At 35.4% G+C, this 15,086-nt stretch overlaps 1 protein-coding gene across 3 annotated transcripts in view; it reads left to right on the plus strand.

The window, feature by feature from the left end:
• The window catches only part of TkR99D (Tachykinin-like receptor at 99D), an 89,025-nt gene that overhangs the window by 71,026 nt on the left and 2,913 nt on the right, over window positions 1–15,086 (plus strand). For all 3 annotated transcript variants that reach the window (XM_069055807.1, XM_069055805.1, XM_069055806.1), the window contains 4 exons: window positions 711–926; window positions 1,179–1,329; window positions 9,930–10,126; window positions 11,337–11,479. In XM_069055807.1, coding sequence (XP_068911908.1) covers window positions 711–926; window positions 1,179–1,329; window positions 9,930–10,126; window positions 11,337–11,479 — 707 coding nt within the window. The remainder of the gene's footprint in view (window positions 1–710; window positions 927–1,178; window positions 1,330–9,929; window positions 10,127–11,336; window positions 11,480–15,086) is intronic.

Here is a 15,086-nt window from a genome sequence, read left to right on the forward strand (position 1 = left end):
AAAACCAGAACGAGAGATACAGAAAAAAACTAGGAACCATCGCGGAAGAAAAAAAAAGAGAAGGGAAAGAAGTAAAAGTGGGATATATGAAAATAACAATAGAGGGAGTACAGTGAAGATGGAATGAAGAAAGGGAGATTTTTCAGTAGGAAGAGGAATAAGGAATGGAGAAAACGAAGACAACGGGAATGGAAAAAATACAAAGAAAAAGGTAGATGGACAGAGAAAATGGGATCCGGGAAAGAAGCACAAAGGGGAACGCAGAGAAGATACCAAGGGGAGGGAACAAGCAAGGTGTAGAATGTGCTATGAGGAGAGAGAGAAGAAACAATCGAGCATAATTATGTGGAATGGATGTAGCGAAATGAGAGAGGGGTGAGAAAGGAGCGGGGAGAAATACAGAATGAAGACGGAGGGGAGATAGGATGAATGAAAGAGATATGGAAGAGAAGGGAAAGGATAAAGAAGGAGAGAGGTGGGAATAGGAATTAAAAAAGTAATTTTCACGCGTGCGATTATAACACTTGCCGCGGTCGTGAGTATAAACTTCCCACATGTAAAAATAAGTTGTTTTATGCACTTGTTAGATAAATAACTATTACCATTTAAAAAATTACACTTCTACCCAGTTCAGGAAAGTATCCAAAATAACTTTTGTTTTTTTAACATCCTATCACACTTCACTTATTTTTCTAAATTGTTTGTTGCAGATACATGGCCATAATGACCCCTCTGCGACCCCGAATGGGCCGCACCGTGACCGTTTTGTTAGCAGTGTCTACTTGGCTGTTGGGCATAATAATAGGCAGTCCGTCCCTGATGTTTTTTCGCACTTACACGATGCCCTACAAAGACGGCGAAGAAAGAGTAATCTGTTATCCAGAATGGCCCGACGGAAGCACCAACGAGTCAATGATGGAATACATGTGAGTCTTGAAAAGCTTTAACACAAATTTACAAAACACGAGTATAAAATATCTCCGTAAGCATTTAGCAATAAACTTCAGCGCCATAACACACTCTTGCATAGATGTATTTTTTAACTTTCGCCGTGAAAACTTGTACACAATGCCATCGCCATGAAATATTTATCACCCGAGCTCTCGCAAATGCTAACTTGTCGCATTTACAAGCCTCGGCGTTGATTTACACCGCAACTTTTCAATATCATGTTTCAGATACAACGTGGGATTTCTTTTCGTGACTTATGTGGTGCCGATAGGATCGATGACGTTCACCTACGCCAGAATCGGCATCGAGCTCTGGGGATCCCAGAGCATCGGAGAATGCACGCAGAGGCAAATGGAAAATATCAGGAGCAAAAGAAGGGTAAGTGACCTATTATTAAAGGGAAAGAAAGCCGCAAGGTCAAACGTCAGCTGCTCGAGACGTTCTCAATACTTGCCGACTAAGACACAACTTCCTCTTACGGAATGGATCAAGTTCCCACGAACTAGAACTTGCCAACCGCCAAACTTATAACACCCTCTGGAATTGTGACGATATTAAAAGATTGTTGAAATATTGATGACTAACTTGGCAGGAATGCTAAGTATGTCGAGGTGTGGTGTGTGCACTAAACAAATCTTGTAACACGACGATGAGGAATTTGTGTCGTTGCGGGATAAACTGAAATTACACTGGAAAGTGTGGAGGCTTGGAATGCTGAAATTGCTTGGAATCATGTCTGAGAATTAAAGATGACATCTGAACAAAAAAAATTGTAGAGAGTTGTGTAAAATGCTTTTTCTTCAATGCTAAAACCTATTTTACCACTTATTCTGGGATAATTATTACAGTAAACGTCTGTAAACTTTGCCGAAATCGAAAAGTTGTTTTTTAGGTTAGCAACAACACGTCGTTGACGTTTCTTTGACATTTCAGCGAAAAATCAGTGACGTCGCGTTTGGCAATACAATGGTAAAACACATTTTTCTCCCAGAATAAGACGAATTTTAATGTTTAATACAATTGTTGTCCTTTCTCTTAAATGAACAAAAGAATTTTATCCATTTTTATTTTAGTACAAATTAATTTCCTTGTGCTTTGTCGAGTAAATAATGCTGGAAGTAAATTTAAAAAATACAATCAGAATCCAAAATAATTATATTGTAAAAATCTGGTTAAATTTTTTTCTGTTATTGTCACCATGAGCTGTTAAATTGTTCGAAACATTTCTTCGTCTTCAAAAACAAATATTTGTGACAATTATCAGGATCTTGTCGTCTCTCTTAAATAAACAAGTGCCAAGCTTCCTTAACCCATTATCGATTTTCATTCCCTCATTATACCTTGACCTCTCTACAACCAAAATATTTGTCGAAACAGACCCGGAAACGCAATAACACTCCACTGTTGTCTTCTGCTGCTTTTGTTTGGTTGAACATGCAAATGAATGTATTCAAAACAACTTGATCCATTTGTTTTTTTAGTACAAATTAATTTCCTTATGCTTTGTCGAGTAAATAATGCCGCTTTTTACTTCCTTGACCATCCGACAATTTTACTTTCTCTTTACAAAAAATGTGAACTCCACACAAAAATAGAAAGCAATTTGTCTTCGTAAAATATTCAAATGAAGTTGCCCCGAATGCTTTAAAAATTATATTTATTATATATCTGAAGCTTTCACAGATTAATTAATACAGCAAGAGTAATCAAGTAATGGATGAAAGCAGCAGAGACATGGAAAAACATGAAAAGAATATCATGCTAAGCTGTATAAAAATGCTTTTTTCTTCAAACGTCCGTAAATTATGACATTATACTACTGCATTGATAATACTAAAGTGTCACTTCGTTGTCATGGCATCTAACGAGCTGACCAGCGTCCGTGAAGTTATTACCTCCGCTGCGGAGCGTCCGTGAAATTATCTCCGCTGATGAGCGGCTGTGAAGTAAACTAGCGAAATCGTTTGAAATTCCTACGTCAAATTGTAACAAATTCGTGTCTGAATGTGAGATATTGAAAGCTGAAGTGAATAAATAAGGTTTAATCAAGAAATTTGTACATTATTGCAAAACGTACTTACAAAATCTGTCCAAATTAAAACGCGTTGACAGACGGATAATTATTCCGGATTTTGTTCACAGCGTTGTCATAACGCTTTGCAAAACGAGCTATATTAATTTATCAGTCTACCCAATCTCCTACCTAGTTTCTTAACATTTCTTAAATAATTTGTTATGAAGGTTTGAAGAAAAAATAATATATGTTATTTGGAGCAAAAATGGTTTTATGTGCTTTGGCTGCAGCACATAAAGCTCAATTTTTGCTCCTCATAACATAATATACTATTAAATCTAGTGTACATCGCCAATCAACCAAACGATCTACACATTTATTCCAATTACATCCCGGCGCATCAGCCATTTTTGCTAATATACAGGGTGTATCCGAATTCGACCGACAAACTGTCAGGGCAGATTCTATGATCAAAAATAAGCATAAAACTCTTAATACATATGGGGTCAAAAATGCATAGTTTGCGAGATAATCGACTAAAAAGTTCTACCAGCAACAAAAGGAATCGGATGGAATTTTTTGATGAAACAAAAATACAAAGGAGCTATGTACAATTTACAAAAATTGTCAAAATTTCGCCCCCCCTGTTCAGATAACCCCATAAAATCCAAGGAATTCAGATCGTAATTGTTTTTACGTTTTTTTGCTTATTTTTGATCACAGAGTCTGCCCTGAAAGTTTGTCGGTCGGATTCGAATACACCCTGTATATTCCGAGGTATCTTGACTGCTATCAGCGACGGAAATTGGCAAACTTATAACACTCTCCAGAATGGCGATATTGAAAGATTTTAATAATGAATTGCACAGGAATATCAAATATGTCGAGTCAATGTGTGTGAAGCAAATATAATTTTTAACGAGGAGAAGTTCGTCGTTCTCTACTTCCAAGAGACGTCTGGATCAAGTAGAAACTGTACTCCAGAGTGTAAAAGTTGAGGATACTGAAAATGTTTATCAAAATTGTTGTTGCTTTACTTAAATAAATAGTTTTAAAACCAAAAATATAATACAGACTGTCTATAAAAGAATGTAGGCTCGCAGATGACTCTGGAATCTGAATTTGCCACCTCATTTAAATTCATGAAATACTAATCGCAAACTGTCAAATATTCACAACCTGTCAACACGAAGTCATCTTAACGTCATTTCCGCTTTCGAAGTCTTGCTTTGTTGTTTCTTGCGTTTCCGGTCTGTTAGCAAAACCAACTTGTTCTGGGAGTTGCATATCGTAGATCATGCTAATATTATTCGATTTCTGGTGAAAGAGTCGGCAAACTTTCTACGCTTACTAGGATCCCACAATCATTTATAGATACTGTGTATAATATGCGTGGAGTTTCATTTCTCATTACACTTGGACCGATCTGCAACCAAAGTATTTGTCAAAACAGACCCTGAAACGGAATAAAACTTCACTCATATTTTATTTTGGGTTGCTTTTGTTTTGGTTTACATGCAAATGAATGAATTCTAAAGAATTTTGTCCATTTGTTTCTTTTTTAGTACAAATTAATTTGCTTATGCTTTGTCGAGTAAATAATGCTGCTTTTCACTTCTTTCGCCCTTTACTTAAAAATGTGCCTCAAATAATATGAACTGAACACAGAAGTAGAAAACAATTAATTTGTCTTCGAAAAATATTCAAATGAGAATGCTTTCAATATTAAATTTCTTTTAAATCTAAAGCTTTCACAGATGTTTTAATACAGTAGAACTCGTCAAATAATGACTGCGAGACTATTAAAATAATTTTCTTCACTTCAGTGACAGAAACACTTATCTGTTGAACGTCTTCGATCCCATAGCCCTTTTTTTCGAAAACTAGAAATGTAGAAATTTCACGAAATCATGTATAAAGAGAAATTTTAAAAAAATAATAGAATCACAATCCAAAAAAATATTTATATATGGATATTTGTATAGAAATCAGTTCTCTGTTTTTCTCTCCATAATAATCATTTGGAGTTGTTAGATTTTACCTAATATTTCGTAGTTTTCCGGAACGAATGCCAAAAAACAAATATTTGCTTTCCGATTATTAGCATAATAATTAGATTGCTGTTGTTCCTCTAAAATAAACAAGTAGTAAGATGCCAAAACAACATAACATAATAAACGTCGAATTTCATTTCCTCATTATACCTTGACCCTTCCACAATCAAAATATTTGTCAAAACAGACCAAGAAACGTAATAAAACACCACTGTTATCCCATTTTATGTTGCATTTGTTTCGCTGAAAATGCAAATAAAAGAATTCTAAAGAACTTTATCCACATATTTTTTTAGTACTAATTAATTTTCTTATGCTTTGTCGAGTAAACAATGCCGCTTTTCACTTTTGTGACCATCTGATAATTTTACTTTTTTTTTCTCACATAATGTGAACTCAACACACAAAAATAGAAAGCAATTTGTCTTCATAAAATATTCAAATGAGGCTGACTCGAACACCTTCAAAATTATATTTGTTTTATATGTAACGCTTACGCTTACTTTTTTATTTAGCTACTTATCATATAGCGAATCGCTAGTCTATTAATAGTATATTATATCATAAGGAGTAGAAGTGAGTCTTTTTGTGGCAAGCCCAGAGATTGATGACCGAGACGCAGTCGAGGTCGGCAACTGGGCGAGGCACAAAAAGACCTTCTACTCTGAATGATATACTATTTTATCTTCAAGAGAATTACAAAAAAAATCGAACATGAACTCATTTATTTTTTCCTGCAGTTACTGACATTAATATTACAATTCTCAAATTTTAAGGTAACAGTAATTCCTACTTCTAAAAAATACCCTACTACTACTAACAAATTATCAAAACGTAACTAGCAAACGATTACAACATACAAATGTTCACTTTTTAACACCGAACCACCATCTTGCTTGCTGATTTTGACAGCATGGACACGCCCAAAACAAACGACTCGTCAAATACGACAGTGGGGCCGGTCAAATATTGGTTAATAATTTCGTTATTTTGCTTTTTAGGGGCTTTATTTTAATGGGGGATAATTTAATTATTAAATATTTCGTGCAATTGATAATTGTAATCGTGACAAATGCTTCAAATGACCTTTCATTTGACTCCGCCTCTGGCACACTTCTACTCCTAGGACTTGAAGTACTTCTACTCCGCTCAGAAAAAAAATGACACTTTAACTGTCTCTGTGGAGATACACAAAGGCGCGATTTTCGACCGCTTGAAGATAAAAAAAATCTTCTGGTCAGTGATCAAAACAAGTACCAGTTGAAAGTCTTCAACCCGGTAGCTCTTCTTTTTCCAAAATATGCAACACACAATTTTGCTTAGCAGCGGCAGAGACATGAGAATAATTTAATGCAATTATTTGCTGTATTTCTATTTGTTTGTTTCAAATACAATTTGTATCGATGACAAGAACTGACAGGTATTTTGTTAATTTGCCATAACGAACACTATTTCACAGCTTTTAACTTTACCGTAAACATTTATTCCAATTATATCCCGGCGCATCCACCATCTTTGCCAATATTTAGGAAGAAAACCGCCAAATTTGTGACGCTCTCTCGAATTGTGATATTGAAATATTTCTGAATTATTAATAACAAATTTCACAGTAATCTCAGATACGTCGCCGGTATGTGTGCAATGAACACATTTTGTAACACGACGATGAGAAATTCGTCGTTGTTTTGTTCCAACTTACGTCTGGATCAAATTCAAAGTATTCTCGAAAGTGTAAGAGCTAGGAATGTGGAAATTGCTTGGAATCATGTTTGAGGGTACAGAAAAATTAACAATGACATCAAAGCCCGAAAAGAATATCTTTCAAAATATTTGTATCAAAATCAGTTGTTTATTATTGTTGTTTTCACCATAAAAACCATAGAGGATTTGTTGGATTTTACAAAGTATTTCTTAATTTTCTGCAATAAATACCACAAAACACATACAAAGTGATCAAAAATGAACAAATCAAGAGTGCTACCTCGTCTTTTGTTTTATCGAAACGTCTGTCTTACTTTGATCGTACGAATAATTATAATTGCTATGCACAGTCGTTTTATTGGTTGCCTATTTACCCCGTTACAAACTAACATTCTAATAATAATGCTTTATCTTCAATGCTAAAACCCATTTTACCACTTATTCTGAGATAATTGTTGCTTATAATTACAGTAAACGTCTTTTCTAGGTTAAAAGAAGCACATCGTTGCTTTAAAATTAACATTTCTTTGACATTTCATGAGGATGATGCGAATTTTAATGTTTATTAAAATTATTTCTCATTCTCTTGAATAAACAGGTGGTAATATTGTGAAAATATTATAATATACTGTGCGCCAAATTTTATTCCTTATTATACGTTGACCTTTCTGAACCAAAATATTTATCAAAACAGACCCTGAAACGTAATAAAACTCCACTGTTGTCTTCTTCTATTAAGTTGCTTTTGTTTTGGTGAACAAATTTGAAAGAATTGTATCTATTTTATTTCCTTAATATAAATTAATTTCTGAATTCTTTGTTGAATAATGGTGCTTTTCACTTTTTTGGCCATTCGACGATTTTACTTTCTCTGTATAAAGAATGTGGCTCATATAATGTGAACTCAACACACAAAAATAGAAAGCCATTTGTCTTCATAAAATATTCAAATGAGGTTGGCCCGAATGCCTTCAATATTAAATTTATTTTATATCTAAGGCTTTCACAGATCCTGTAATCCAATAGAACTCGTCTGATAGTGGATACAAGTCTATTAAAAAAATTCTCCATGCCTGGGCGATAAAACATTGATCTTCCTTGTAGTCCTCCTTTTTCCAAAATACAGGGTGTTATTGAAAGTTGTACAGATATTTTAAACACGAGCTACTGGCTTCATGTAGAACTCGGAAAAATATCTAAAAAATTCTGTCAAAAAATAAAATGACATTTATTTTTTGAGCTACAATTTTTTTAAATTGCTTTTAGTTTTCTACGTTGTCCTACAACCTCGTAGGTAAAATTTCGGCACATTTTAAAAATACACCCTGTATATCATGTTTTATAAAATGTACGTCAATGCGAAGTAACCTATAATAGGAAATATGCTTTAAAATAAGGAAACCGCATTGGTGTACGTTTTATAAAATATGATATACAGGGTGTATTTTTAAAATGTGCCGAAATTTTACCTACGAGGTTGTAGGACAACGTAGAAGACTAAAAGCAATTAAAAAAAATTGTAGCTCAAAAAATAAATTTTTTAGATATTTTTTCCGAGTTCTACATGAAGCCAGTAGCTCGTGGTTAAAATGTCTATACAACTCTCAATAACACGCTGTATACAAAAAAAAAAAAAACAATTCAGTTTACTAAGAAGCAGAAGCAAGAATATTAAATGCAAATATTTGGTTTATTTATTGATTTGTTTGTCTCAAACACAATTTCCATCGATGACAAGACACGAAAACTATTTTGTAATTTTTGTGACGAACACTTCAAACCAGCTTTTAAATCTGGTTTCTAACAGAACCATGTAAACATTTATTCCAATTATTTCCCGGCGCATCCACCATTTTTCCAATTATATAATCCGCCGTCCTTCAACTGCTCCAACTTCGGAAACTTAGTTTCGCGATGCACATATTTTTATCGAGTCTTACAAAGTAATAACGCTACAGCAAATTACATGTCAACTCAGCTAAACGTCTGAAAATTTCCCGAGCCAACTATCATCCCACCGAGATGCAAATCTGTCCCTCTATTAAAACGAATTCTTCAGGCGTGAAGATTACTCAGTACAGTCCCCACCATAACGATCCTACCTTGTTTATTGAATTCATGATACCTACTTTCAATCTCTATTACAGTAAGAGCGACGGGAAATAAATTAAATGTTGTCAGACTGCGACACAGTTCCACTAAATGAGAGAAAAATTGTGAATTTCCACACGCTTACAGCCGTCTTTGTGTTTCCCTAAAGCAATAAATGACACAAATCGGATTTGTTCATTGGTGGGGTCTTCCTGACGGAAAGCTTCCTACTTTTAAGCTCTTCTCGAGTGGTACCAACTAGAGCACTAAACAAGTTAAAGCGAAGTAAAGTGAAAAAAGTATTCCAGAAGGATGTGAAGCTATAAAGTACAGACTGTCTAAAAAAGAATGTAGGATCGCAGATGGCTCTGGAATTTTAATTTGCCACATCGTTTAAATTCATGAAATACTAACCCAAACTGTCACATATTCACAAGCTGTCAACACAAAGTCAACTTAACCTCATTTATGCTTTCGAAGTTCTGCTTCTTGCGTTCCTGGTCTATTTATTCCTAAAAAAAAGCTTTTTCCAAAGCTGTAAACAAGAATTTTTGGCCAACTACCTGGACCAAATCAATTTATATTTGATTTTCTTTGTAAAACACCTATTTTGTGAAGCTAGGCAACCAGCAAAACCAATTTGTTCTGAGGGTTGCATATCATAGATCATACTAACATTATTCGACTGATGAAATGGTCGCCAAACTTTCAACGCCTACTAGGATCCCATATTAATTTATAGTCGAACGAGGGGTCACCCATCCAAACACTGACCCCGCCCCTTATTGATTAACTTCACTGATCGAATCTATTAGTGTTTTCAAACCAGTTAAAATTGTATAAATTTTAAAAATGAATAATTTCTAATATGTGTAGATGATTGTGTTGAAACAGCAAACACTGTAAAATCTTATTTAAATCCGTCGTCGAGCAAGAATCCCAGTTACCAAACAGAATTAACACATGGCGTCATAATACGCGGGACTTATTATTGCAAGCATCCAGGCAAGAATTTTTGTGCATCTGTCAGGAAACGTAATGCTCGAAATAAATTAGAAGAGTTGGTGGGACAGATCCGTCTATTAATCATGCCTCGTCTCACTCGGCTTTGTTTCCAGGTGGTAAAAATGATGATGGTGGTGGTGATAATATTCGCAGTGTGTTGGCTCCCCTATCATCTCTATTTCATCGTGATATCGTACTTTCCGGAAATAACGAGCTCCACCTACATCCAAGAAACCTACCTGGCTATTTACTGGCTAGCCATGAGCAATTCCATGTACAATCCCATCATCTACTGCTGGATGAATGCCAGGTGAGCACTAATACATAAATAAAACAATCATCTCCGGCCGTTACACTTCATACAAGTAATGACCTTCTTTACTGCACGCCGTGCGGTAACAAATGTTTTACCACACACGTGCGATAAAGCAGACATTACGCAACTCGGTTGAATATAATTGTGTCCGAATTATTTATAAAGGATTGGGTGGTTTTAAACGGAAATAAATTGTATTAGATTGAATCTCTTAAGAGTGATTGAACCTTCTGGATCGACTGATCTAATCAAAGTTAAGTAATCTCCCGGAGTCGATAGATTTATCTCTTGTTGCGCATCAAAGAACAAGTGAGATCCAGACTACTTTTTAATCGAAAATGTAAACATTCTTGTAATTACGATGACAGTTTCATTTTGTGTTGTTCTATTTAATGTGCATCCCTGGAAGCATCCACCTGTATGAAATTTCGCTATTTGTTCTTGTAATTTGACTGAGTGCCAATTAATTTTCTCTACAAAAGTGATAAATGCGTTCTCGCATTTATCCAACTCGGTAATTAGTTAATTTAATAATTAATTAAATGTGTCTTGATGCGCGAGTCAAGTCTTGCTTGATTTCTCTCAAAAATCCACACTTATCGTCATCTGCTTTTTAAAGCAGGAGTCTTGAGCTGTTGTAAGCTGGCTTGTAGAGATAGGCGCGTCGCTTTCCCTTCAACTTTTATCCATTACTTCTTCGTCCCAGCTAAGCGTCGGTTATTTTTGTTCTAAAAACAATTATGCCGTGTAATCGATAGTGCGATCCAAACCAATCACGCCGAACAAAACGGCCTGCAGGATCGATACACTCCTGCAGGATCCTGTTGTCCGTCTAACAGCAGGACGACATTGACGTATCGGCACATCGCACAACTTGATGGATTATGTGATGGTTTTAACTCCGGTTATAGACAATGCCTCGTCGGACAAAGAGCAGAGACACAGCAGGTTTAAAACTCCTCCGGAGCCATTAAACGCGACCGCGTTATTTCCGGAGCCGATCGCACAATTTGTCGATATTATTCATAGGAGCGTCCCGGAAATGGACGCGTTTTGTCCCGCGTCGGTCAACGTTGGAACGATAAAAACGCCGTCTGTAATTAATCGGGAATGGGACTTTTATGGGACAAATATTGCGAAGCGTTCAGGGAAAACGCGAATCCAATCCAGTCAGTTTTTTTATTGTTATTTTATGTGATTCCAGGTTCCGTAGGGGATTCAAGCAGTTTTTTTCCTGCCTCCCTTTCATCCACGTCAGTCCGGGGGCTCTAACTAGAAGAGAGGTTTTAACCAGCAGGCGGCGCTCCTACTCCGGATCCCCGGACCACAACCGGATTATAAGAAACGGTAAGTGCCCGCACTAAAAATTCAAATTAATTGGGTGTTGTTGTCTTTCGAAGCCCAAGAAATATTATCAAACACGCTTAAATTTTATTTCATATAAATTATATTTGCCGACGCAGGAATTAATCCTATTGCAATTTACGTCGCCACCCTTTCACGTTTACTCCCACGCGACAACTCCCTTGGAAACCTGCCCACGGTCGAAATCTACAGAGTATTTTTCTTTATAATTAGCGAGGTGGCTCTCCAAAAGACACTTGGCAGCCCTCATCTGCGAGGGAAGATAAATATAATAATGATGACTAGAGCTACAGGTACAAGTGATATTTTTTATATTGTGTGGCTCCTGTGGGGTCTGTCTTCAAGTTAAAAAAATTTAGCATGAGTCCGTAAGGGAAAAAAAAGATAACAGTAATTCGCAGTGGAAGTTTCAGAAGAGTCCTCTGGGGTATAATACATTCCCTGTATCCTTTACCCCAAGAAAAATTACATAATTTGACGCAGGAAATTTAAAGCAAAAATGAAATAAAAACGAAAAGTGTTGTAAAATATCACTTTCAGATTATAGAAAAATCAATCAATTTTCCGGCGTCTCCATCATTTTATATTGCGTAAGTAGCTATATAAATCGGGTTCTAGCCCAAAGTCCCGTTCTTTTCTTTCTTTTTGCATTTCAAGGGTATCTGTATATTTGGTTGCCTATCTCTCGCGCTCCAAATCGATTTTGCATCTTCCTTGTTTCAATCTGGTAAAACCTACAGACAGTTTCTTATTATCCACTTTGGTCCTGTCATAACGTTATTCACTATCCTTCTTGTGGCTCCAGAAGCTTGTAATATTTACATTCACTCTGATTCTACTGTGAAACCTTCAAGAGCAGAGTTTTCTTCGTCGCAATCGTTGAAATCTTTATCAAACATTCAGAAAACGCGTCAGGCTTTTCTTCACATTCACTGAAGAGATCTTCGCTTTCTGACAATTCTAGAGCAGCGCTGTAAGACCCAAACGCCACGTTTTCTTCCTTCGATGTTTCATTTGTCAGTTACAAATGATACATTTGTACGGAAATAACAAAACAGCTCTTCACCTAACTAGACAATTAGCGCGTGAAATACAATATTTCCTTCTTGCATTTTAACATTTTAAAAACTAGAAACTATTGAATTACGTTATTAGGTAGTTGTAAATGGGGCGGCAGATCGATGACGGTTTTCATTGAAAAGTTATTTTTAAAAAATTGCCTCTGAATTCCCTAGCGATTCCGCTTGGTGTGCTAAAGGTTAATGTGCATCACATATTTATTGTGCAATAAGAATTCAAGTTTAATTATGTAGAACTTGTTAGCAACGACAAATGTTGGTAATTCGGGAGATGGAATTCTCAATTCTGTTTCAAACGAAAATCTAATTGTTTCAATAAATTAGTGCAGTCGTTTTACGTTAAGAATTCAGTTAAAAAGAAAAAAAAAGGGTGTGTGCTTAAGACCGCACGACAGAAGTGAAAACTTCTATGATGCTCGTTACTGATTTTAAGTAATATGTAATATTCTATAAAAAATATATCATTATGGATGATAGTACTTGGAGGAATAAGGTGCAAGGCATAAATAATTAATATTATTTAAATCCAATGCTGTTTTTAAATAAACATCAAAAATCTGTATTTTTCAATAGAAACTGTAAATACGTCCGCGTTTAGAGGTACACTCTTGCAAAATTTGTGAGGTTAGGTTTGGATGTTTAAGTTTTATTTTCTTGACGATGATATTGATTGAACACAACACAAGTTTTCATAGCAATACCTACCCTGTATTATGATCATTTGTCTATTTTCCTCTTCACATTTTGCTACACAAATTTTACCAATAGATGAATTGTTGAAGCCATAGAATTGAGAATTACGTATTAAATCCTACATTCATCTGTAAACTTACAATATTTGTCGTGTCTTTATCGTTTATATTATATAAAACTATACAGGGTATTTCACGAGCCTGACGAAATAATAAATTCAACCCACAATACATTTTCAAAAAAAGCCGGACATTTTAATGACAGTAGCCAGCTTTTTTCGGAAATATAGTGTGGGGTGGGTTGCATTTTAAATTACGTCAGGCTTGTTATCACTCGTGAAATATCCTGCAGCTCTGCACTGAGGTCAGTCAGGTCACAACACAACGTACAATGAAAATTTAAAATTGACAAGTGACTCACAGTTGATTGTTTTTCACTCGCTCCGCTAAAAAACTCGACTCCCTTGATTTTAGCTTGCCATGTCGCGCTGCGAACGATTTTCCGATTTTAACTTGTGCTGCGAACGATTTTACCGTGTCGCATGAAACTAATTCACTACCCGGGAATAAAATGTAGGTATGTGACGCGCCTAAAGAAGTTTTCACTTCAATTATAAGCTAGAGACTTGGTGCAATCAACAATCATTATATAACTTATACAGATGTCCTCGAAATGCATGTTAAAAAAATATCGGTAGTTGGTGACGATTAGTAGAAGATAAATACAAATTTTTTTTCTAGTAAGTCTTTTTGTTTTTGAGATATAAAACATTGAAAATTTGCTCGAAATTTCCAGTACGCTACACAGTTGAAGTAATTGGGAAAAAATAAAAAAGATACTAAACATTTCGAGCAAAAACCCTAAAACCGTAGCTCAAGGTTACTGTTAATTAAAAAGCAACTACAACTTTGAAATCCGTTACTTGTAATAATGTTTTGCCTTTTATTCCTTAGAGCAGTCTTATCAAAAGAGATCTCTCTCTTTTTACTAACACAATATGTACATATTTAAGCAATCAAATTAAAAAAAAGTCAGCCAAGAAATCAACCCACTTAATTTTCTCGTACATTTTCTTTGAAATTTAAATTGGTATCGACGATTCACAACTCCTTAAACTTTTATGGTCGCTTGCAGTTTGTGATAACTGAAATTGATGGACACGCTTTTCCATTAAAGTGAAGTATCATTTAATTTTAATGGGACCAGGTGAACGAATGGGATATTTGAAATAATAACGATGAATGAAACCGGTATAAATATAGCCCAGTCTGCAGGAATCGACATTCGTGTTTTATGGAGCTGAACAAAATGTAAAATTGCTGACACTCATTAAAGGCTCAGAGGAAACGGTCGGGGGCCGAGAGACCGCCCCTGTCGCACATCCACTCCAACTTTTTCGTCTCGTCTCACACAATTTTTACAAGATTACTTTTCGTGAAACGTCGAGGGTAAATTGTGTAATTTCTCTTTTATAAACGAACAATCGGCCGACGAAGATAAATCATAAAATCAAGAAGCAGTAAACTTATTAACGTCAACAAGCTTCTGATAAATTCGATAAAACGGAATCATTTTGTTTGTGTGAATATTGTTAACTAAATTGTTTGATAATAATCAATTCTTTTGCACATTGTCTCGTTCAGTGTGGTTCAGGAGTAAACAATTTGATTGACAACTTTCTACACAACATTTATGAGGTGATTTTTAAATTTCACACCGTTGGCATTATTTATTTTTTTAACGTTGGACACACTGTTTGATTTCCGTCATCAAACTGAACATAACATAACATAACATGTTGCTAAATTTGCACCGAT

The sequence above is a fragment of the Tenebrio molitor genome, chromosome 8 (assembly GCF_963966145.1).
Source record: "Tenebrio molitor chromosome 8, icTenMoli1.1, whole genome shotgun sequence".
Classification (NCBI taxonomy): domain Eukaryota; kingdom Metazoa; phylum Arthropoda; class Insecta; order Coleoptera; family Tenebrionidae; genus Tenebrio; species Tenebrio molitor.